General features: G+C 34.2%; 2 protein-coding genes and 1 long non-coding RNA gene across 5 annotated transcripts; 1 reads left to right on the top strand and 2 right to left on the bottom strand.

Moving 5' to 3' along the window:
- Positions 1-924: 924 nt before the first annotated feature.
- LOC110270542 (replication protein A 70 kDa DNA-binding subunit B-like) lies at positions 925-5,800 on the bottom strand. Of its 2 annotated transcripts, XM_088485706.1 has the most exons (8): positions 5,385-5,800; positions 4,334-4,437; positions 3,223-3,344; positions 3,049-3,133; positions 2,823-2,955; positions 2,533-2,687; positions 2,287-2,416; positions 2,029-2,190 (listed from the first exon to the last, which is right to left on the bottom strand). In XM_088485706.1, exons 2-8 carry the CDS (start codon positions 4,408-4,410, stop codon positions 2,155-2,157), a joined length of 738 nt encoding a protein of 245 aa, XP_088341832.1. In that variant the 5' UTR covers positions 4,411-4,437; positions 5,385-5,800; the 3' UTR covers positions 2,029-2,154. The 2 variants fall into 2 exon arrangements, with proteins under 2 accessions (XP_020975810.1, XP_088341832.1); XM_021120151.2 differs by lacking the exons at positions 2,533-2,687; positions 2,823-2,955; positions 3,049-3,133; ... (1 more) ...; positions 4,334-4,437; positions 5,385-5,800 and adding exons at positions 925-1,452; positions 1,560-1,865 and having other exon boundaries at positions 1,990-2,190; positions 2,287-2,404.
- A 1,661-nt stretch (positions 5,801-7,461) lies between these two features.
- Positions 7,462-8,401, bottom strand: LOC148566792 (uncharacterized). Its single transcript, XR_015880787.1, has 3 exons — positions 8,325-8,401; positions 7,729-7,971; positions 7,462-7,605 (listed from the first exon to the last, which is right to left on the bottom strand). It is a non-coding gene; the product is annotated as an uncharacterized LOC148566792 (long non-coding RNA).
- Positions 8,402-10,026: 1,625 nt separating this feature from the next.
- On the top strand, positions 10,027-21,735 carry LOC107639028 (phospholipase D zeta 1). 2 transcript variants are annotated; one of them, XM_016342437.3, is made up of 20 exons: positions 10,027-10,663; positions 11,377-11,478; positions 11,607-11,722; positions 11,827-11,968; positions 12,970-13,140; positions 14,073-14,246; positions 14,903-15,145; positions 15,261-15,377; positions 15,807-15,946; positions 16,074-16,223; positions 16,877-17,033; positions 17,121-17,636; positions 18,081-18,191; positions 19,151-19,297; positions 19,384-19,581; positions 19,666-19,767; positions 20,440-20,571; positions 20,777-20,842; positions 21,071-21,132; positions 21,220-21,735. In XM_016342437.3, the coding sequence occupies exons 1-20, from the start codon at positions 10,412-10,414 to the stop codon at positions 21,467-21,469; spliced, it is 3,348 nt and encodes a 1,115-aa protein (XP_016197923.1). In that variant the 5' UTR covers positions 10,027-10,411; the 3' UTR covers positions 21,470-21,735. The 2 variants fall into 2 exon arrangements, with proteins under 2 accessions (XP_016197923.1, XP_016197924.1); XM_016342438.3 differs by having other exon boundaries at positions 10,642-10,663; positions 11,632-11,722.
- The last annotated feature ends 1,714 nt before the right edge of the window (positions 21,736-23,449 follow it).

Here is a 23,449-nt window from a genome sequence, read left to right as displayed (position 1 = left end):
AGTTTAGCCAAAGTGGCCGTAATAGTTAAAATAAACCTTTTAGGTGTAAAAGTGTAGGAAAACAATAATAAATCAATAAACCAATCTGTTATTAGATATAATTCATAAGAACTTAAAATATAATTTAACAAAAACAAAATTGGACAGGGATAAAATACTTAAAGATAATATTATACCTGACAAAATAAGATTTGAACTCTGATTAACATTCTAGGACACCTCAACTAAATTTTCTAAAAAATAAAAGCAAACAGAAACATTGGAATAATATAAGAAAAATAGATAAATTAATAAGAATACACAGAGTAACTACAAAAATATAAATAGAGCAATAAAAATTACCCAAATAATCATTCAAAGAGAGAGCAGGGATTGAGGAATCGAGGACCTCTAAAACATTACAAAACGAAAATAAATTACAAAGACTCCCATAGATATCAAATCACTGAAAGTTGGAGCAAAAAATACTAAAAGTATCACGAAGGTCAATTCAATACTGACCTCTTGCATTTCGATGGTGAGTTTGTGTTCGCTTTCTTTTCAAAGAATTACGCATATATTCTCTAGCACGAACAAAATTATGAGACATCTTTGTTACTCGTGCTAAATAAAACTAGAGGTTGAAACATAAATCGCAAGAACTACCCCTAATTGATTCCCAAAAACACATCACATTGTTAAGTTCCTATAAGCAAAAGATAAAAAAAAAAAGGTAGGGGGAAGGGGTGGCTGGGAAGAGAACCAACAAAGAACTAATATAACCATGCACACCTTTGATAACGCAGAACATAAAAAAAATAAAGTATTATAATCAACACCAATAACTAATTGAGATGAAAAGATAAAGTTGTACAACAATAAAGAAATAAAAATAAGAACTGCCGCATTTCATTAAAATACTGATAGTGATATACACAATTACATATGGCTATCTCTCCTATGATAAGGAGGATCCCAACATCTGACTACATATCCTAGTATGTAACCTAAAGAGGGTACAACATTGAAAATGTGTCCAATCCCTAGCAAAGTCACTATTACAAAAGGAGGAGTTGAGAATAGACCTAGTTGGCAGATGACCCAAGCCAACACAAAAGAAAAATCCCTATATCTGACAATCCTATTTGTTGGACACAATCTAAAAAGGTCAAATCAAAATACCATCCAGCCAGCATCATTACATTTCGATGTATTTGGAATCACAAGCCTTCCTAAACACTTGTAGATATACTATATAAACTACCTACACCTAGACACAGCAGCTCAATACCATACATTAAATCAAACTCCATTAATCTTGGCAATCTTGAACCCACGCCCATCTACATCAGCAGCCGCCTCTTCAAATTGGGGATTCAGATTTCTCTTGCCCTTGGAGGTGACAACATGATTTTCATGAATAAGCTTCTCTCTATATTGGGAAGGTGCATCAATAACATGGGACAACACCTCCTATGACAAAGAAATTAACAAAAGCTACGAAAGTCACTCAAGAAATGCAAAATCCATTTAGAAACAGCACACATAGTAAGGAGGAAAAAAACATTATATAACAGCACCTGAGTTTCTTTTTCTGGTGAGCTAAGCAATATATTCAGTTCAGCAGAAAGATCATCACTAACAGTATCATTGCTGGGTATTTTCTCATCTTTTCCATGTTCACCATTAATTAAGGAAGCAAACTCAGTCCCTCCGGAAACAGCATGCTGTTTTTCAGCCAGAAAATCAATGAGAATTGGGGATTTAGATAAAACCCCATAAGACTCACCAGCAACTTTCTCACTTTTGATAAAAGTCTTTGATGACTCCTTCTTAATACCAATATCCCTTTCTCCACAGGGAACAGATTTGTGTAAATCAGGCTCCTATTCATATGCCACAACAGTTTAAAAATACATAAGACCATAAGAAAAATTCACCACAGCACAATAAAAAAAAGAAGAAAACATGAATTCACGCAATCTAAAAATAATTATATGTATATGTAACCTTTTTTGGAGTTGACTCATCATCAGCATCATAATCCGGAAGCTCAAACATGGCAATAATGGTGGGATCATCACATATTCTCCTAACTCGAAAAGTGCCATAAAATGTATCATGTGGCATACCTTTGGTATCAACCTTCAGCAGTAACCTCTTTCCAATGAGCCCTTAGAATATGGGAAGATAAGTATCCCCACATACAAGCTATTTTGAAAGTAATACATAACAAATACAGAGTTTAAATAACAGATATCACATCCCATAAAGTGAAGAATACACAAAAGAAAACTAAGAACATACACTTGCATCTCTTTGAACCTCGGTAAACAAGTCAGCACATGATTTCTTAAGCAAATAAGATGCCTCACGATCAAAGAGAAGAAAAATACCCTCCCCACTATGATCTTCAACTGTTATTTTAATTTTAAATCTGCGGAGAGAAAAAAAAGGAACACAATGATTCAGAATAAATAATACCAAGAAACATTATTTTTATAAACAATCCACAAGACAAAATGAAAAGACATTTTGAACGAAATTTCTGACCTTGGAGTCACATTAGTTATGTGCTTCAAACAAAAATCACAGTAATATGCACCATTTTGAGGATAGATACCATTTCCACACACACAAGCAGAATACCACCAACCTCCATCCTCAACAATACCTTGGATTGTACCAAAAATGATAAAAGAACCCTCCTATGCAATGGGCATTCCAAAATTTGTTAACAATATGAATGAAAAAACAGATCTGGAAGTTGTTCTTTAATTTTCTTTTTCAGTTCATATGTGTATAAAATAAACATAAACACAACTAACTCAAAAGAAGACAACCTCATTATTATCTTGAAGCTCTTCAATAGTGCATTTTCTAGTTAAACGCATGAAATCATCTTCCAAGGAGACAACTTTACCCTCATTTGCAATAAAGAGTGGCTGGGTACCATTGACACCTTGCTCAACTATACTAAAAAAAATGATGCAAACACTTGTACTTGTTACTCCAGATTGGTTCTAAATAAAGAATACAATAAGAATGAACAAAATAAACAATGCAAACCTCTGCCTGAATTCAACAACTTCAGGAAGATCATGATTAAATAATATTTGAGTGGCATACATCACATTTTGAAGGCCTACTTGACCTACACAGCAATACAGAAAGAGTCTAGCAAAGTTTATTGGAGACAACACCTAGAGTACCAATAAGATGTACATAAAACAAATAATGTACCCCTAAAGAACTTGACTTTTGCAAGTTGAATGACTACAACAGGCTGCTCCACATAGCCAGAGGCAAGGAAATGATTTACTTGATTAACATAGTTCCCAAATAATGCACAGCGCACTGTAAGACTGAAACTCAAAACATGACAAAAAATGAAACAGAAAATAAGAAAAAAAGATGATTAAAACATAAAAAGAAACCAGGAGAAATGACTCAATCAACATACTCTTTTGGAGTTAATTCCAGCACAATAATTTTCACAATTTTTCCCTATTTTGCATATTCTTTCTCTTCTCCCACTGAAGTTAAAAGACCAATGACATCTATTCCAAATAAACACAACCTATTAAATATTCAAAGCATTTGTTAAAAAAACTTGAATAACAGCATACCAAGAAGATAGACACACCAACTAAAAAATCATAATCTTGGGTCATGTTCAGCAGCTCAGAAAAAGGTAAAATGTTGAAACAAGTCTTAGGGATAACATCTTCATCAACAGCTACAACAGTGGTTCGGTGAAGGAAAACCAATTTGAATTCATGAGAAGTTGCTCTATAACTACCATGATTTGATACAACAGTAAAGTATGCCATTCTATAAACTTGACCTTCAACTATATGATCCCTAAACATATTAAGGAGTGGTTTCTTAACTGTAGCTTGAATTTTTCCACACTGGAAATCCAACAAAAGAACAAAATCAGATTAATAAAACACATCATTTAAACTTGAAAACTTATAAAAACAACAACTAACACCATATTTAAAAGAGAAGCCAATAGGGGCTAACATGCTCATCAAGGAGAATCATCTCCATTGTGTTAGGAACCTCATGGTTACCAAAAGAGGGTACAACCCAAAGCCTTAGAACCCTAACTTTCAGCCTCCAAGCCTCTCTAGGAGGATGCATTTTGGAAATCATATCAAATGGAGGAGGCATTGCAGAGGAAAAAAAGGGGATAAACAGAATTGATGAAATAGATAAAAATGTGAACAAAAAAATTTTCTGAAATAGACAAAGTTTAGGAGGAAATAGAACACAGCAGAATGTTTGTGCATTGAATGTGGTTCACCAACCATCCTTTTATAGAAAAAATCCAGCACACAAGGCTCACCTTTTTGAATTCAAATTGAGGATGGAAATGGAGGGAAAACAAAATCTGAGTCCATATGCATCTCCATTCAATGGCATAGAGACAACTAATCATAGGACCAAAACCTGAACCAACACAAAAACAGGAAAAAAAAAGTGAAACTTTCAAGAAATCAACAAATAGAGAACAAAAATTGGGATATCACACCATACCTACTACAGTGCACCTAAATGTCATTATATGATAGGGAAGGCAGTCATCAACTACCCCCAAACAATGATTCTACTCATGACAATGAGAGTTGGTAAATGTGTTAGGTAGGGATACATTGGAAATAGCAGCTGAATGGGAAAAAAAGTATAGACAAACATCAATAAAAATATGTCAATCACATCAACATTCATGAAATGGATGAGAATGAAACCTAATACCTTGAACAGGAAGGAATGGAATTGGGAATGCAAAACTTAAATGGGAGTGGCATAAGCATGTTCCTTTATCAAAGAAACAAACAACTTCATGACAATCAGCTAGACTTCTTTGCAAGAGGTGAAATATACAGCAACTTTTACATAACCAATAAAGGATTAAAATGCAACTGAGTTGACTAACAAAAGGTTTCATCAGATGCAAATAAATCAGCAAGAAGTTATGAATCAAGTCCTATCAATCACATCACCACTCATCAAATAGATTATATAGTAGATTATATAGAAGAGAATTCCCCAGTGACACAAACAGTCCAGAAAACATTATAAAAACTCAATGGATTTGTTGAATATACACAAAGTAAAAAATTAAAAATAGATTCATCAATTTTCAAAGAATCTGACAGAAAATTCCAAAGAATGTAACCAAGAACATGAACCCAGAATCAAACCAAGTCAGATAAGAGAAGTTGATTCTGAATGCAGAAAAAATTATAAATTGCTACATTCAGCCCAAACAATTCAAAGGGATTAGTGAATGAGAATGAAAATTCAAATGCAAAACTTGATTAGGAGAGAATGAAATTCGGAAACTTTCAAGAAATCAACAAATAGAGAACAAAAATTGAGATATCACACCATACCTACTACAGTGCACCTACATGTCATTATACCATAGGGAAGGCAGTCATCAACTACCCGAAACAATGATTCTACTCATGGCAATGAGAGTTGGTAAATGTGTTAGGTAGGGATACATTGGAAACAGCAGCTGAATCAGGAAAAAAGTATAGACAAACATCAATAAAAATCTGTCAATCAAATCAACATTCACGAAACGGATGAGATTGAAACCTAATACTTTGAACAGGAAGAAATGCAATTGGGAACGAAAAACTTGAATGGGAGCGGCATAAGCATATTCCTGTATCAAAGAAGCAAACAAATTCATGACAATCACCTATACTTCTTTGCAAGAGCTGAAATATACAACAACTTTTGCATAACCAATAAAGTATTGAAATGCAACTGAGTTGACTAACAAAAGGTTTCATCATATGCAAATAACTGAGCAAGAAGCTATCAATCAAGTCCTATCAATCACATCACCACTCATCAAATAGATTATATAATAGTAGTAAATTATATAGAAGAGAATTCCCTAGTGACACAAACAGTGCAGAAAACAGTATAAAAACTCAATGGATTTGTTGAATATACACAAAGTAAAAAATTAAAAATAGATTCATCAATTTTTGAACAATCTGACAGAAACTTCCAAAGAATGTAACCAAGAACATGAACCCAGAATCAAACCAAGCCAGATAAGAGAACATGAGTCTGAATGAAGAAAAAATTATGAATTAGTACATTCAGCCCAAACAATTCAAAGGCATTAGTGAATGAGAATGAAAATTCAAATGCAAAACTTGAATAGGAGAGAATGAAATTGGGAAACTTTCAAGAAATCAACAAATAGGGACCAAAAATTGAGATATCACACCATACCTACTACACTGCACCTACATGTCATTATACCATAAGGAAGGAAGTCATCAACTATCCCAAACAATGATTCTACTCATAGTAATGAGAGTTGCTAAAATGTGTTAGGTAGGCATACATTCGAAATAGCAGCTGAATGGGAAAAAAAGTATAGACAAACATCAATAAAAATCTGTCAATCACATCAACATTCATGAAACGGATGAGATTGAAACCTAATACCTTGAACAGAAAGGAATGGAATTGGGAATGAATTGAAATGCAAGTGAGTTGACTAACAAAAGGTTTCATCAGATGCAAATAAATTAGCAAAAAGCTATGAATCAAGTCCTATCAATCACATCACCACTCATCAAATAGATTATATAGTAGATTATATAGAAGAGAATTCCCCAGTGACACAAACAGTCCAGAAAACATTATAAAAACTCAATGGATTTGTTGAATATACACAAAGTAAAAAATTAAAAATAGATTCATCAATTTTCAAAGAATCTGACAGAAAATTCCAAAGAATGTAACCAAGAACATGAACCCAGAATCAAACCAAGTCAGATAAGAGAAGTTGATTCTGAATGCAGAAAAAATTATAAATTGCTACATTCAGCCCAAACAATTCAAAGGGATTAGTGAATGAGAATGAAAATTCAAATGCAAAACTTGATTAGGAGAGAATGATATTGGAAATGCAAAACTTGAATAGGAGAAGCTGGGTCTATAAACTGACTTTGATGAAAAAACTCTGTCAATCACATCACCATGGAGAAAGTAGATTAGGTAGAAACCCCATACCTAGAAGATGATTCAGAAAACCAAACCCATGATCAATAAATATAAGAAAAGGTAAGTAAGAAGACAATCTTTATAATCATTATAAAATACCAACAATTGATGAAATACACAAACCACATGCAACAAACAATTCAACAGCTAGCAAAAGGAGAAATGATAATCATACCAACGAAATCTAAAAAACGAAATGAAGAAGAGGAAACCGATTCATAGACCATCCTCAAAATTAACAGCAACTTCCAAAGAATGTAACCAAGAACATGAACCTAGAAACAAACCAAGTCACATAGACACAATTTGTAAATTAGGAATTTCAGGAATCCTAGGCAATAGGATCTGGCTTCACCGTCGAACAGATACGAAAAATTATCACAATTTCCACAATTAGGAATTTCACAAACCCTAGAGAATAAAATCTGGGTTAACCGTGGAACAGATACCAAAATTGATTACAAAGATGTACACAATCAAGGGAAACAAAAAGCATGAAAAGGAAAATAGGTTTGGATACACCTAATTGATTCATTGGAGATCTTCAATTTGAGACTCTATCGGGAAACCCCTAACCTGCGATGAACGGCACCAAAGCAAATTACCAAGAAACAGAGGTCGTACACAGAGTTTTATAGGGCAGACGAAACGAAGGTAGGAGAAGAAAGCAAAGCCCCTAGGGTTCCAACTAATCATTACCTGTTCAAACAAATCCATCAAGAAGGCAGGTTGCGTGAGCGATTCACCGAAAGGAAATGTAGGTTGCGTGAGAGAGAAGGTGAAAGCGATGGCTGACGGCGGAAGGACACAGTAGCACATGGAGCCCTGAAGATGCAAAGCCACGCTGGAGGGGATGCCACCGTGGAGGAGAGCCTCCACCTGGGACTGGAACCGGCGTGGAGTGCGGGGAGGTCTCCAGCTCGGAGATGAAACCACGGCTATCTATAGTTATATAGATTTCACTTTATACTTACATAAATCTAGTAGCTAATAGCAAATTTTTAAATAGAGCTCAGATTTATAATAAATTAACTTTTAATCTATCGAATTAAAAAATACGGTGGGAATAAAAAATAAAAGGTGAAAATTCAAGTGAAGTCGACTTCATGTGAAGTTGATATCTGAGAGCTGTTAGATAAAAATTTAGTCAAATCAGTCAAATCATCTAACGGCTCTCAAGTATCAACTTCACGTGAAGTCGACTGCACATGAATTTCCACCAAAATAAAATTGCAAAAAGATTGTATCCCACCAATGACCAAGAAAAGAAAACGAATTGTATCCCATTATCCCACCTGAGTTATTCATAGGAACTCGAAGTTAAGTTCCAAAGTGTTGTGGCCGACACATGTGTAAAAGTGGCAAATGTATTTGGCTATTTGCCTCTTAAATTGCCACACCAAGTTTTATACCCAGCTATAGCTAGGTTGAAGTTGAAAAGAGTCATTTAGGGTGTGCGTGAGTGAGCGAAAATGCGTATGATAAATAAAAAAATTGAAGTAGTCTTTAAAATTGTTGTATTTATTTAAATAGTTTCTTAAATTTTAATTCTATCCATTATATCTTTAAAATTAACAAAAAATATATTCGATTAATCTCTAACAACGTAATGAGTCATTTGATAAAAAAATTGAAGAATTAACAAGATACACTTTTGCTAATCTTAATCTTAATTGGTATATTTGGGATAACAACTAATTTATGAAAGCACTTAGGAACTTAAACCCATAGAAATGTGTATGGTCTAAGACCAAAATAAAAAAAAAGTTACGATTATAAAATTTATTTTTAAAACATTTTTCGTGGTTAAGGCAAATCCATTCAATTGTAATGCTAATAATACACATGTACACTATATACACTACTATTCACGTAAACTGTAATTAGTATAAAGATCTCAATATCATGAGATGTGTGATGTGTCATGTATTAATCACATCACAACAAAGGAAAATGTCCTTTGGTGTTTGTAGAATTGGAGCTGTGGGCATCAATTCAGGTTACTCAGTTTTTTATTTTGTTTTACGATGAAATTAAAATAAAAGTGCATGTGAAAAATCAGCCTTTTATGCTGTTGTTTCGTTTATGTTACTTCAATTATTGGTTATTGGATTAAAATAGATGATCCCAGGCAGCGGTTGCTGACTTGTACTGTAATGGCAAATAATGGCATGTGACGAGTGGCTTATTTATTAGTTTGTTAAAAGAAAAGTCGTTGCTTCTGTGTATAATGTTCCACCATTCAGTCCATCCAATGCACAAAGCAAACAAAATCACGCAACCTAGAATTAAATTTTATGATTTAGGTTATAAGAAATTCTTATACGCTCTTAAATGACACCAACACTTTCTTATTTTTTCACTTCTATTGAATGTATTCGCATTTTATTATGAAAATGAATTAACTGATGATTCATCAACTCGTTAGAAGATTGTGATCTAGGTAACTTCATTTTTTTTTTCTAAGTAAAAGATTAAATCACCCATCAGCTTAACAAGTTTTGATTAATACACATACTTTATTAAAATTAGTTTTGGGGGGTCAAATCCATTTTAGCTGTTGTCAAAGAGAACGTAAGACAATCTACCAACTACCACGGAGTGTACGCAACGAACCCTTCAAATTTGTGAAACGCTAAAAAAATTCAACTTCTAGAATTAAGACTACCAAATTGGCTGCTAGATACGAAAACAAAATCCTTTTTCATTTTCAGGATTCTTTTTAAAAAATTTTGTAAAAAAATATGGAAATAGAAAACATAATTTTATTATTTATACAGTTTTTTTTTACAAAATTTAAAAAACAGAAAATACTAAAAATAAAAATATAAATTAAATACACATTTTTTATATTAAAATGAAAAAAAATATATTTTTAAAAAAATTAACAATAGCACCATTTCATTTTATTTTTACCTAAAATAAATGAGCAGCTATCATTTTAAAATTATTTTCATCAATTTATAATGTATTTGGCATCTACAAACTACTAATATCGTAGATTATGATCTCATCTGATTAGCATAGTTAGCGGGTAATGATCTGGAGTGAAACAATGCTTCAAAAATATAATTTAACTTATAATTAAATTCAATTAAATAAATTTAATTTGAGTATGGCTAGAAGAATTCTGAAAAGGGAAGTAGAGCCAGTGAAGAAATGAAGTTTTGTGCACTTTTTTGTGACGCTGTTCACAGTTTCAGCCTGCCATAAACTCCCATTCTCACGAAAGCCGACGCTTCCACTCTTTCTCTCTCTCGATTAGCTTCGGATCCGAAGCAACCAACGACGCCGTTTCAGCTTCTCTTCTTCTTCTTCTTCACAATTCCTATTCCGATCCCTCATCGCTTCTCTCTAATTCGCCGCCGATTATATTTTGCCGATGGCGACTGAGCAGTTAATGTCCGACGGCGGCGCCCACCGTTACTTCCCTATGAAACCGGAGCAGCCGCCGTCTCCGGCGGCGGCGGAGGAGATGTCGTCTGTTCCGTCTTTCCGACATGGAGGCGCCGGCGAGGCTACTCGGATTTTCGACGAACTTCCCAAGGCTACCATCGTCTCCGTCTCTCGCCCTGACGCCAGCGACATAAGCCCTATGCAGCTCTCTTACACCATTCGGTTTCAGTACAAACAGGTACATCGCAATTTCTCTCTCTTCGTGATTCTGCTTATGTTGTTAAATTGCACACTGAAAATTCGGTTATAGCAAGCGCTGAAGATGATTGTGTGAACTGAAAGCAAGGGAAAGTATACGGAATTAGTTCGAGTATTTCAATCTAATTGCATTTCTATGCTGGTTATCATATGTGCTTATGAATTAGGAAACTGAACAGAGGTTTTAAATTTAGCAATGGTTTGACTCTTTTGACTTCAGAGTTGACAATGCTTTGCTGCAATTTGTATATTTTGCATTGTTTTGGAATTCATTTGTTTTCTCCAAATAAATGTTACTGTTAGTTATATCTCTGGCCTTTCAGTTTTTGTTTTAGCTGAAAATAGTTTTACACCTTTGGTTTGATGATTGTGTTTTAAAGTTTGTTCGCAGTTGCCAGTACTGCCTTGTCTTTCAGTATAATGTTTGGGGGCCATCGTGTGGGAACCATAGGGAGCCATAACTTGTTTCTTTTTTTTATAGCTATTTTTAATGCATTTGTTTCTTTATTTTGTATTCCTTAATTATTGCTGAAATAAATGGATAAATAAGGTAACTTTTGTGTTATTATTTCCCTAGCATTACTCTTTCTTTCATTGTAAAAAGAATCGTGGTTTTTCTACGTATTATTATTTATTTTATTCGATCTTCCTTCCTAAAGGAGTATACTTATTTATATCTCATTTTTGTTCCAGTTCAAGTGGGAGCTAGTGAAGAAAGCTTCTCAAGTATTTTATTTGCATTTTGCATTAAAGAAGCGTGCCTTTTTTGAGGAAATTCATGAGAAGCAAGAACAGGTATTGGATCAGCAATGTTTTCTTAAGATGGATCTTTTTATTGCTTATAAATAAATGCATTTGCAGAATTTTTTTTTTATATATGCTATTTGTTTTGATGTAATGTTCACTGAAAAATTATATTAAAGGTTAAAGAATGGCTTCAAAATCTAGGAATAGGAGAGCACACTACTATGGTGCATGATGACGATGAAGCTGATGATGAAACATTTGCTTCACATGCTGATGAATATGCAAAAAACAGGTGAACCCCCACCCCACTGGCATGCAACTTTTGTTGGCGCACTTTTACAATATCAATATGCTAATTTGTCGTCATAATTTCCTGTAATATGAAATTTGGTCCAGAGATGTTCCATCTAGTGCTGCTCTACCAATTATACGACCAGCCTTAGGTAGGCAGCAGTCTGTGTCAGACAGGGCAAAGAGTGCAATGCAAGGATATCTGAATCACTTTTTGGGAAATATCAGTATTGTTAACTCTCCAGAGGTATGCTTTGCGCATGAGCCTTTAACCACTGATGTTAATCATGTCATAATCTTGTTACACTGTTATCGATTCATTGTTGAGGTTTTAGCGTATATGGCATCTATGGTCGGATGAAAGATATAAATAAATTCCTACAATTGGATTTATTGAAGGAGGGACTATGTGTTGATTTGTTAATTTAACATATGAAATGAAGTCAATTAACATCATCCTTGGGTTGATTGTGTCAGTCATAACAACTTACAATGGGGCCTTTGTGGTGAAACAAATATAAGTAGAATAATAGATATAGGGGCTATGCAAATTGTTTAAAAAGATAAAATCCAGGAGTTACAAGTGCTATAGTACTGGATACTGGGCCTATATCTTTAAAACATAATAGCCAATATTTAGTCATGCTCTTCTTGCATGCTCCTGTTTCAGTGCTCTGAAATTGGTTGACATCTAACATTCCTAAAGTAGGAATAAAAATAAAATAAAATAAAAAGGAAAATTAGAACTCTGTTTCTTTGCTACTCTACCACTGTGGAGTCTGTTGATTTCGGATAGTGCACTAGTTTCATTAACAGGTAGCCAGATGCATGATGATGATACTGTTTTTGGTTGACGATCAGATGCACTTGTCCTAAATTGTGGAACCTGTTCGCATGACCTTAGCTTTTCAGCAAAAAATTTGCAGTTTTTATTGATAAACAGAGATCATATATTTGGCAATTAGGGTTGCTTATCGTGGTTTCCTAATCCCTAGAGTCCATGATTGTGGGAACCTAGTGCATTGGGCTTTCCATTTCCTCTGCAGGAGTATTGATTATGACGTAGGAACTTATAGGACATATTTTAGTTTCATTTGAATTTTGAAGTCCATGACTATTTTCTTTCTTTCTTTCTTTTTTTTTAATAATTATTTGTTTGGTGCATTCCTCTGCTTTTGATGTCTTGTTGTATTTGCATGCTAGTTTATGATCGCTTGAAAATTGTTAAGCAGCAACTTTGTGTCATAGGTCTGCAAGTTTTTAGAGGTATCGAAGCTATCTTTTTTGCCTGAATATGGACCTAAGCTGAAAGAAGATTATGTAATGGTGAAACATCTGCCCAAAATTCCAAAGGATGATGATTCCAGAAAGTGTTGTACATCTAGCTGTTTTAGTTGTTGTAATGACAACTGGCAAAAGGTGACATTTCTTATTTTGAATTAGGTCAACATGATTTACTTGTCTTGGTTTCTCTTGATAATATGTAGAATCTAAATGTTTTGCGTGCAACATTTCATCACTTCAAAGGAAGTCAGATTTGAATATACACATAACATATGTAACCTATATAGCATGAGAAGTCAATAATACAGTAACTGTGATAACTTGCTATGTATATCAAGAATATAAATCTTTAGGTATATTCTGTCCCATTTAAAACTGAATGAGAACTTCTAACTTAACATTATACTTTTTCCCCCAATATATTAGAAGTTTCTCATAAATAAGGGGTGAGCCTCGGCCCAATAACAGAGTCAATACTTTGAGACCTGATGGTCATTGTGGTTCAAATCCTAGAATCTACTTTTTGTTGTAGAGGTAAGGTTGTGTCTATCTACCTTCCTCAAACCTTGGAGCCTCATGCATTGCGCTAACCTTTTCTTTATTATTATTATTATTTTCAGTTTCATTTTGAATTTGGGGCCAATTGAAGATGCAACATTGGTTATTTTGGAAAATAAAAGTTTAGTTCGATAGGGGAAGTCCACTTTCTTAAGGAGTATAGATTATAGATGGTCGAATCATATTTCCTTATTGTTTGGTTTCTGAGAGAAAAATGTTTAGAGCAGGGAACCCTACCCATTTCTTAGCCAAGACATACCTCAACCCTCAGATGGGGCTGGCAGTATTTCTTACTATATGCTCCCAGCCTCCCATGTCAATCCCGGATCTCGCATCCGAACATCCTCAATGTTGGGATCCTGTGATATGGGATGGCGGGGCTATTCATTGCTTACTCGTCTTTGGTTCAAAGCATTGATATATTATTATTATTATTATTATTATTATTATTATTATTATTATTATTATTATTTTGACTTTTGCAATTATCAATTTCTTGTTTTCTACAGGTATGGGCTGTATTGAAACCTGGATTCTTGGCATTGCTGGCAGATCCTTTTGATAAGCAGCCCTTAGACATTATTGTCTTTGATGTGCTGCCTCCATCGGATGGGAATGGGGATGGTCGTCTGTCACTGGCTAGTGAAATAAAGGAACGAAATCCTTTACGCCATTCATTCAAGGTGAGAAGTTCTCCTTTATATCTCTTTTTCCATCAAATTTGTCATCCTCAGATGACAATATTTGCTCATATGACATGGATTTGGCCCTAGAAAATGCTACAAATTTTTCAGTGTTTAGATGCGAAAAAGTTATCCAAGGACCAAATTTGTGGAGTAATCTACCAGGCCATTTATCCAATAAAATTTCATGGATCAAATCCTAATATTTTTACTAGTTATTAGCTGACTTTCTATGTTGCACCAATATGGATGAGTATTGGATATAGTATGATACAATATGCAAATATGACAATTTTATAGATAAAAATTGGATGTGGGTATATATATATAATCACAAATTACATCACAAATAATTATGTATAAAAAATAAAAAATGATAATATAATTAGAGAAAAATAATTGATATGAACAAATTTATCTTCAATATTTCAAAGAGTATAACTTCTAACATTTGATATTCAAAAAGGAAAACTTTAGAGATATATAAAAAATATGAATGCAAAAGAATAATACAAGTATTGATATGAGATATAGTATTGATACTGATATGTTAACAATTTTGATGTATCTGCACATCAAAGCTGACTTGTTCATGTTATCAGATATCTGGTTGTACAGAGTTACATAGTTTTTGAACACTTGGCTTAATATTGTAGGTGACGTGCGGTATCCGGAGCATTAGAATTAGAGGGAAAAGTAGCAGTAAAGTTAAAGATTGGGTTGCAGCAATTAATGATGCTGGACTTAGGCCTCCTGAAGGCTGGTGTTATCCTCACCGCTATGGGTCATTTGCTCCTCCAAGAGGCTTAATTGAAGATGGTAGTCAAGCCCAATGGTTCGTGGATGGGCAAGCAGCATTTGATGCAATTGCTTCTTCAATTGAGGATGCAAGATCAGAGGTTTGAAAAATGATTCATCATCAGCATTTCATGATATATCTTTTTTTTTTTTTTTTATCAACATGGAAAAATGATTATCTTCAAATTTCTGTTCAATGATTGAAAAATTCCAAAGATATTCATCTGTGGATGGTGGGTATGCCCAGAACTGTATCTCAGGCGACCTTTTGACATTCATGCATCATCAAGGCTTGATAATTTGTTGGAAGCAAAGGCTAAGCAAGGGGTTCAGGTAACCTTTAACGGAAACTATTTTCAGTTTCCACAATGCCTTGGCAGATTTACTTAAGAAACCATAGTTCTTAATAACCTTTTTTTATTGAGTTCTTCAAATTGTAAGAGATATTTGGACACATTGCAAGGATTTTTGCATGATGTTGGGTCTTAGATTTCGTTGGCATTCATTGTGATGAAGTGTGTCGATTGGCATGAATGCTTTTATTTGTTACTTGTTAACACAGATTTTAGATTTATATTCTTCTTTACAAAGAGTTAGCTCTTGCTTTTGAAAATCAACAATGTCTATAAATTAATTGTATTAGTTAGTTTATTGTGATTATTCTCAATTGTATTGCATGACACCTAAGATTAAATGTTTTTGAATTTCTTGGGTTTCATAGTAGTGTGAGGATTGCTTGAATGCTTTTATTTGTTAATGCAGATCTACATTCTTCTGTACAAAGAGGTGGCTCTTGCTTTGAAAATCAACAGTGTCTATAGCAAGAGAAAGCTTCTTAGCATTCATGAGAACGTGAGGGTACTACGCTATCCTGATCACTTTTCTTCTGGTGTTTATCTATGGTATGCATCTTCCCAAATACGGCTTTCTTCCTTTTGTTTCATGATTTTTGTCTTCTTCCAAGCAAGTATCAAACCATAAAGCATACTAAGGATTTTATGTTTCCTATGTTCCCATGATTATATTCAGGTCTCACCATGAAAAACTGGTCATTGTCGATAACCATATTTGCTTCATTGGAGGACTGGATTTGTGCTTTGGCCGTTATGACTCATCTGAGCATAAAGTGGGGGATTGCCCTCCTCTAATCTGGCCTGGAAAGGACTTTTATAACCCTAGGTGAGTTTTGTCAATAGAAAATAAAAATTACAAAGGAGCTCTGTAAAAGTCTATTTGACCATGCTATGTAATTGTTAGAAGCTTCATGTAGTTAAAACAGAATTACAGAAAACACTTCTGATTTTTGAAGATTGAAATGGTTTCCTGGAGACTGAAGGTTATATTTTTATATTACATTAGAAATTAGAGTAACAATCTGCTGTTAAAGAAGAAATTGGTGACTGATGCTTCTCTTAAGGAGCAAAAGCAGATACCAAAATTGATTTTTTATGACTATATTTATTATGGATTATGGAACTATTATGAAATATAGAACTTAAGATTTTGGATTATTAGTTATGATGCTCAATACATGGTTTCTCTTGATTTTCTTCTTCTTCTTCTTTTACTTATATATATATATATATGTGTGTTTCTTTGGGGGACGTCTGGGATGCGACGAGATCCGGGATTGACTACTATGATTCAAACTCATTTGGTTGCTTCATATACGTCACTCTTCTCTTTTATAATAGCATAAGAATACAATATAACTAAATTAGTATGTTTCACCATTGATATGTGTTAATATATTATTATAACTTTTTATTCATATTTTATGGGCTATCATTTTTTTGTGGGATTGAATTCACAGATTTTTTTCAATTTTCCAGGGAATCTGAACCTAATTCATGGGAAGATACAATGAAAGATGAATTGGATCGTAGAAATTATCCTCGTATGCCTTGGCATGATGTTCATTGCGCCCTTTGGGGACCACCTTGTCGTGATATTGCTCGGCACTTTGTTCAAAGATGGAATTATGCGAAGGTTAGGCTCATCTGAAATCAATTAATTCATCTTGGTCTTACATCTATTATCCTAATTGGAAATCTTGTTTCTTTTTCCCCATATCAGAGGAATAAAGCTCCGTATGAGGAAGCAATACCTTTACTTATGCCTCAGCATCATATGGTTATTCCACATTACTTGGGAAGAAGCACTGAGATGGAGATTGAAAACAATAATGCTGAGAATCATAGAGTCATCAAGAGAGAAGATTCATTTTCTTCATTATCCCAAGAACAAGATGTTCCTCTACTTTTGACTCGTGATGAGTCTGAAGGAGACCCCAAAATGAACGGGTTAAACTTCATACATCACGTTGATAAGCCAATAAAGGTTGGTGGTGGTCTTCCTTTCTCTTTTCGGAGGGTGAAAATTGAAGCTGTTGGTCAAGACACCCCAATGAAGGGCTTTGTAGATGATCTTGGATATATGCATTATGATGAGAAAAAGTCTCTGGATAGAGTGCCTCATGTTGAGCAACAAAGTACTGGTCCAGAATGGTGGGAAACACAAGAGCGTGGTGATCAGGGAGATTTTGCAGATGAATCAGGGCAAGTTGGCCCTCGTGTTTCCTGCCGTTGTCAGGTACATTGTACTCGTATTGCTGTCAGCAAGCTACTTAAATATAATAGTGTCGATAACTATCACATTTTGTTTCACCTGTTATGTAAGTCTTTGTGATTAGATTACTATAGGATATGTGTCATTTGATCTATGTAGTCTATCTCATGGAAAAAGCTTGGGGTGGCAGTTGTTATTGTATATTTTTCAGATGATAATTGACCAAAAGTGTCATTAAAATTTGGAAAATGCTTCATCATGAAAGTTGTTGACTTTGATCCTTTGTTTTCCCCCGAAGGACCAAAGCCTCCTGGTAGGTGGGTAATATTTCATATCTTACTGGATGCTCAGCTCTCATGTAGATGAACATATGATCTTTTGCATTCACTTTTTTGCTCCTCTCACTTATTATATTGTTTTATTGACACTAGTAGTTTTTTATGCCAATAAAATTGCTTTTATTGATAGGTTATTAGGAGCGTCAGTCAATGGTCTGCTGGAACAAGCCAAACGGAAGAGAGCATACACAATGCCTATTGCTCTCTTATTGAAAAAGCAGAATACTTCATCTACATTGAGGTATCAAATGCGCTTCTTCTTTTTACCATATCTCCATAGACTGTAATACTCGTTTTTGTTGATGGTTATCAAGATGATGATACAAAAGTAGTCTTGCTTTATCCATTATTGAATTTTTTTTTATAAGCTTTGATTATATTGACAATAAGAAAAGAAATGGTTAATAATTACTTGGGTTCCCATACAATTGTTTCATACAGTAACTGAAGTGCAGTTGTTTTAAACATTTGAATTACTATCCTGTTTCTATGTAATATCTAATGTCTCAGGCTCTGGCTCCAATAGCTTTCCATGCTCTTACTCATGCTTAACTTACACGTGGTTTATACCATGTTTGTTACATAGTACAGTTTCAGAAATAGAAGCCTTTTGCACTTCTTTGTTTAGGCCAAAATAGAAGCCTTCTGCACATGCAAACACATAAATGATGGTTCCTTATTTATACTATTTGGAAAAGAATTTAATTTTGATGCACTGTTTGTATAAAGAAGTTTTACACATGCATTGAATTACATATCATCATGTCAGCAAAATAACTATTTTTTCACAAGTTCCGCTTGTATGGTTATCCAAAAGATGAATGCAATTTGTGTAAAATATATTTTCACCTTCATTGTATCAAAATTAAACTCAAAAGGAAAAATGAATTCTGACGCTTGGTTTATATTTCACTTTCCCTTGAAAAACTCAGTTTGAAATTTTTTGTTAAACAGAAACTTTTGCCCCTTTTTTAATCTATAAATATGTCGGGGAACAGATAAAAAATATTGGGACTTTCTCTTTAGACTTATATTGCAGGTAACCCTTCATGTATGAAATATCATATAGTTGAACACCTTTGTTAATAACAATACTAATATTCATCAAACTTGTCAATTTAAGCAATATTATGTCTTCCCTCCCCCTCTTTCTTCAACTTTGATGAATAGCTTTGATAATTCTTGGGGAATTTTTTCCAGAATCAATTTTTTATCTCAGGTCTTTCTGGAGATGAAATGATTCGGAACCGTGTTTTGGAAGCTTTGTATCGACGGATTATGCTAGCATACAATGAAAATAAATCCTTTCGGGTTATCATTGTCATACCTCTCCTACCTGGCTTCCAGGTTATAATCAATTTTATTTTATTTTTTTCTATTTCAGCAATAAGAGAATTGTTTCTTTATGACTGTTGAACTTCTGTGTTATATAGGGGGGTCTTGATGATAGTGGTGCAGCATCTGTGAGAGCAATAATGCACTGGCAGTATCGAACCATTTGTAGAGGGCAGAATTCTATATTACATAATCTTTATGAACTTCTTGGTTCAAAAATACATGACTACATCTCTTTTTTTGGCTTGAGGTCTTATGGTAGACTTTTTGATGGTGGTCCTGTAGCAACCAGCCAGGTTGGTATTCTTTTGTTTCTATTGTCTTGTACACTAAAGTTGTTCCAGTCAGCAGTCAGCTTAATGATATGAGCATTTTGGCAGGTGTATGTTCACAGTAAAATCATGATTGTTGATGATCGCATAAGTTTGATTGGATCTGCTAATATTAATGATAGAAGCCTGCTTGGATCTAGAGATTCTGAGGTAAATTTTCATGTTTTTTTCGGTTGGGTATTGTATATGATTTTGAGTTGAGGTTAAAATTTACTCCCTGCCTTTCTTTATCCAAAAAAAAAAAAAAAAGGTTTACTACCATACTCTCACACTTCCTCTCTACCTTAGTTCGTCAACGAAAATCATCTAAAGAAACAAAAGATTTGAATGGATGGAGTAGTAATATATTCCATTTAAATGCAAATCAAATAGTTTAACTACAAAATTTGATGCTTTATAAGGGTCAACTTGTGTTTAGGTAACAGTCACTTAGGTTACAAAATTTGAAGGGATGAAGTAGTCGTATATTCCATTTAAAAGCAAATCAAATAGGTTAATTACAACAATTTGATCCTACGGTCAACTTGTGTTTAGGTACCATTTATTTAGGACACAAAAACCCAATGAGCTCTAGTAGAGCAACTCTTTAGGAGTGCCCATGCTTCAGAGGTGGGAGGACTGCAAAAATTTCACTTCCCAGTTTGAGTACATAATTAACTTAGTTTTCTTCATATCTAATTGATGAAAAGATGATTTCGCTTTTGTTGTTGTTCTTATTACCCTGCATACTTTCTATCACCATTGAACATTTTAAGTTATCTATTGATATGCACAACTGTTGCATCGCTGGATTATCCTTTAATTGTTAGACGTGGGTTTCAGATTGGAGTAGTTATAGAAGACAGAGAGCTCATTGGTTCTTATATGGATGGAAAGCCTTGGAAAGCAGGAAAGTTCTCCTTGACTCTGCGTTTGTCATTATGGTCTGAGCACTTGGGTCTACCAGCAGGAGAGGTTAGTGTCTTAACATTCTGTGACTACATAAGAGTATGTTTTGGTTGGGGATAAAGATGTCGTGCAAGTTATTATGAATGACATTTACAAATGAAATTTATCCATGTAAACTGCACCACATCTTTACCCCAGACCAAACATGCTCATGTCGTGGTGTCATGGTATGCCTGATTGTTGAATATCATTTTAATATCATTGTTTACAGGTCAATCAAATAATGGACCCGATTATTGAATCATCTTACAAAGATATTTGGATGGCAACAGCAAAGGTAAGAAGGAAATATAAAATTTTTATATAAATAGCAGTACTTTGGAATGGTATATATTATTAATTTATTATAAAGATTACTTTTGGATGGATATTTCTTTGCGTAAAATTTATTCATTTAAACATATTTTGTTGTTTTGAGAGTCTTCCAATGATGTTCTTGATTAATTGGATTAGAAATGATATTTCAATAAGAATACTGATAATTGTTCTTGGATACATTGTACAGACAAATACTGCAATTTACCAGGATGTCTTTTCTTGTGTACCTAATGATCTAATCCACACCAGGTATATTCAGTGATGGTTTTCATCTTTGGGTGAATCTTCTATTTGTTTTGTCCTAACATGAATTTGACACCTTTTATGTTTGTGCAGACTTGCTTTCAGACAGAGTGTAGCCTTTTGGAAAGAAAGAATTGGTCACACAACCATTGATTTAGGAATAGCGCCGCAAAAATTAGAATCCTATCATGATGGAGATATCAAGAACACTGATCCATTGCAGAGATTAGCATCAGTGAGGGGTCATCTTGTTTCTTTTCCTTTGGAGTTCATGTGCCAAGAAAGTCTAAGACCTGGTTTCAGTGAAAGCGAATATTACGCCGCTGCTCAAGTTTTCCACTGAGTAACACGTGTTCATATATTAAAACATCGTTGAGTACAGTTTTATTTTTCATTCGATTTTTATTTTTTTTCTCCCCGCAGGATTTGCACTATATTATTTGCAGAATGCCTTTTTTTATTCCAGTTCTGCAATGGAAGGGGGAAGATCCAACGATATATTGTAAAGAATGTAAATTGTAACTTCGCTGTAAAGAAATATTATTCAATTTTATTTTTACAGGAAAGAATATCAGAAAGAAAGAAAAAAACACCTTACTTCAAAATGTATACACAATGCCTCTGATGTTAATAAAGAACTCTAAAGAAAATCCGTTCTGCGTTTCAATGATTCTCTTATTAGGCTGGCCTCTCCAGTTTTTGATATGATTCTTCCACAATCTTGATGTTGATGAGTTTGGGAAATTCTATTTTTAATTTAAGTGATGATCAAACATTATAAATGTGATTAATTGTAAGATTATTATTTTGATTTTTATTTTCATATGTTGATTGAATAATTTTGCAATACAGGTTTATGTTGGGCCGATTTTTCAGCCTTAATATTAAATTGATGAGACCATGGTTGAAATAATTATTTGTTTCTTGGGCCGAGTAGAAAAGAAAATCCTAAGCCCAATAAAATCAAAATTCAGCCTTATGTAATTTTTGTTGGCTGAAATGTTTTATTAAATGGGCCAGTTTTACTTATTATTGATACAAGCCCAAATTGTTCTTCATGCATGATTCGAAACCAATGGAGAAGGAAAGCAAATGTTTTTATTATCTTATGTCTCCATCGGATCTCATATTTCACCATGTGATGGAATTCAAATCTCATTTAAGTGAAGTTAATAAATGCATGGGAAATATGAGAGAGATTATACAATTGATTTGATGGCTCCTTTACTGCTACACGCCACCGAGAAACAAAGGGAAATGAACATTTAATTTACTTTGTCAAAATCCATTAGTTAATGTTCAAATTTCTCTTTCCTCTCTCTCTTAACTTTCTTCATTTCTTTCGGTCATTACACAGCCAACCATGGAAGCTATAGCAAGCTACCGTAGAGAAGAAGAAGCACGCCTAAAGATCATCACAATGATGGCAAGAAAAAGAAAACTAAAAGTATGCTGTGGCTAAGATCCTCTTTCACTTGTGGTAAGATTTTGTGAAGAGATCTTGGCTCCTCCATACCAAAAATGGAAGTAAAGATCTCGGCCAGCAAGGAGAAGATCCTTGGAGAGGATGGCTTGTCTCTGATTCTGCTCAACCACCACAGGAGGTAGCTAGAGTGGCTACGTGATGGAAGAGGCAGAGATTGGAGCAGATGAAGCTATCATCATCATGAAGCATCAAGGGCCAGAAGTTCATCTTGGAGAGCAAGGCAAGGATGAAGGGCTCGGATTGATGAAGAGTAATGACCAAGGAAGAACTAGAGGTAATTGCATGTTGGGTTTTGCATGGGTTATCTCTTCTCTCTCTCTGGCCGAACCGGTTCTACTTGAAGAAGAAGAAGATTGGCTTGGTTTGTTTGGTTTCAACCTTGGAGGCTTCTCCCTATAAGTATGGGTGAACAGTTAGGGTTGATTCAAGGAGTGAGAGTGCAAGGCACAGAAGTTCTTCTCCTTCAATGTTTTCATTTTGTAATTTTTCTATTTAATTTTGTCATGTCTTGAGTCTCATGGAAAAAGGCAAACAGTGAGGTTTGTATGAAAAAGCCATAGAGCGGAAAAAGGCAGAGAGTGCAAAATTAAAAGAAAAAATCATAGATGTCCTTAGAGTTCCTTTTTACATCTGTGTTGTGTTTCATGATTCTGTGGAAATTCCCTTGTAAGTTGAGTTAGCACTTTACAGTTGAAAACTTGGCTGCGACCAAGTCAAGTTCAGTTTTGGTTTAGATTCTGGACTTGTCCCGGATAGGAAGGGTAGTTCCTAGGGAGAATTGGTGTTTGTAATCAAGGATGATTATAGTGAAATTCCATCATTATTGTGATGGAGACT

This window comes from Arachis ipaensis, chromosome B4 (genome assembly GCF_059453495.1).
Source record: "Arachis ipaensis isolate K30076 ecotype BB chromosome B4, ASM5945349v1, whole genome shotgun sequence".
NCBI classification, from domain to species: Eukaryota; Viridiplantae; Streptophyta; class Magnoliopsida; order Fabales; family Fabaceae; genus Arachis; species Arachis ipaensis.
The sequence above is the reverse complement of the archived record's forward strand: the minus strand, read 5'-3'. Positions and strand labels throughout refer to the sequence as shown.

What these genes read in the sequence shown, in the direction of transcription:
- LOC110270542 (XM_088485706.1), bottom strand. Translation starts at nt 4,410, where the DNA reads ATGCCATTGAATGGAGATGCATATGGACTCAGATTTTGTTTTCCCTCC. An exon ending in GTTGTTGAATTCAGGCAGAG is followed by an intron (nt 2,956 to 3,048) that starts GTTTGCATTGTT and finishes CATTTTTTTTAG; the next exon opens with TATAGTTGAGCAAGGTGTCA. An exon ending in AGCTTCAAGATAATAATGAG is followed by an intron (nt 2,688 to 2,822) that starts GTTGTCTTCTTT and finishes CCCATTGCATAG; the next exon opens with GAGGGTTCTTTTATCATTTT.
- LOC107639028 (XM_016342437.3), top strand. Translation starts at nt 10,412, where the DNA reads ATGGCGACTGAGCAGTTAATGTCCGACGGCGGCGCCCACCGTTACTTC. An exon ending in AATACTTCATCTACATTGAG is followed by an intron (nt 18,192 to 19,150) that starts GTATCAAATGCG and finishes AATTTTTTCCAG; the next exon opens with AATCAATTTTTTATCTCAGG. An exon ending in AATGATCTAATCCACACCAG is followed by an intron (nt 21,133 to 21,219) that starts GTATATTCAGTG and finishes ATGTTTGTGCAG; the next exon opens with ACTTGCTTTCAGACAGAGTG.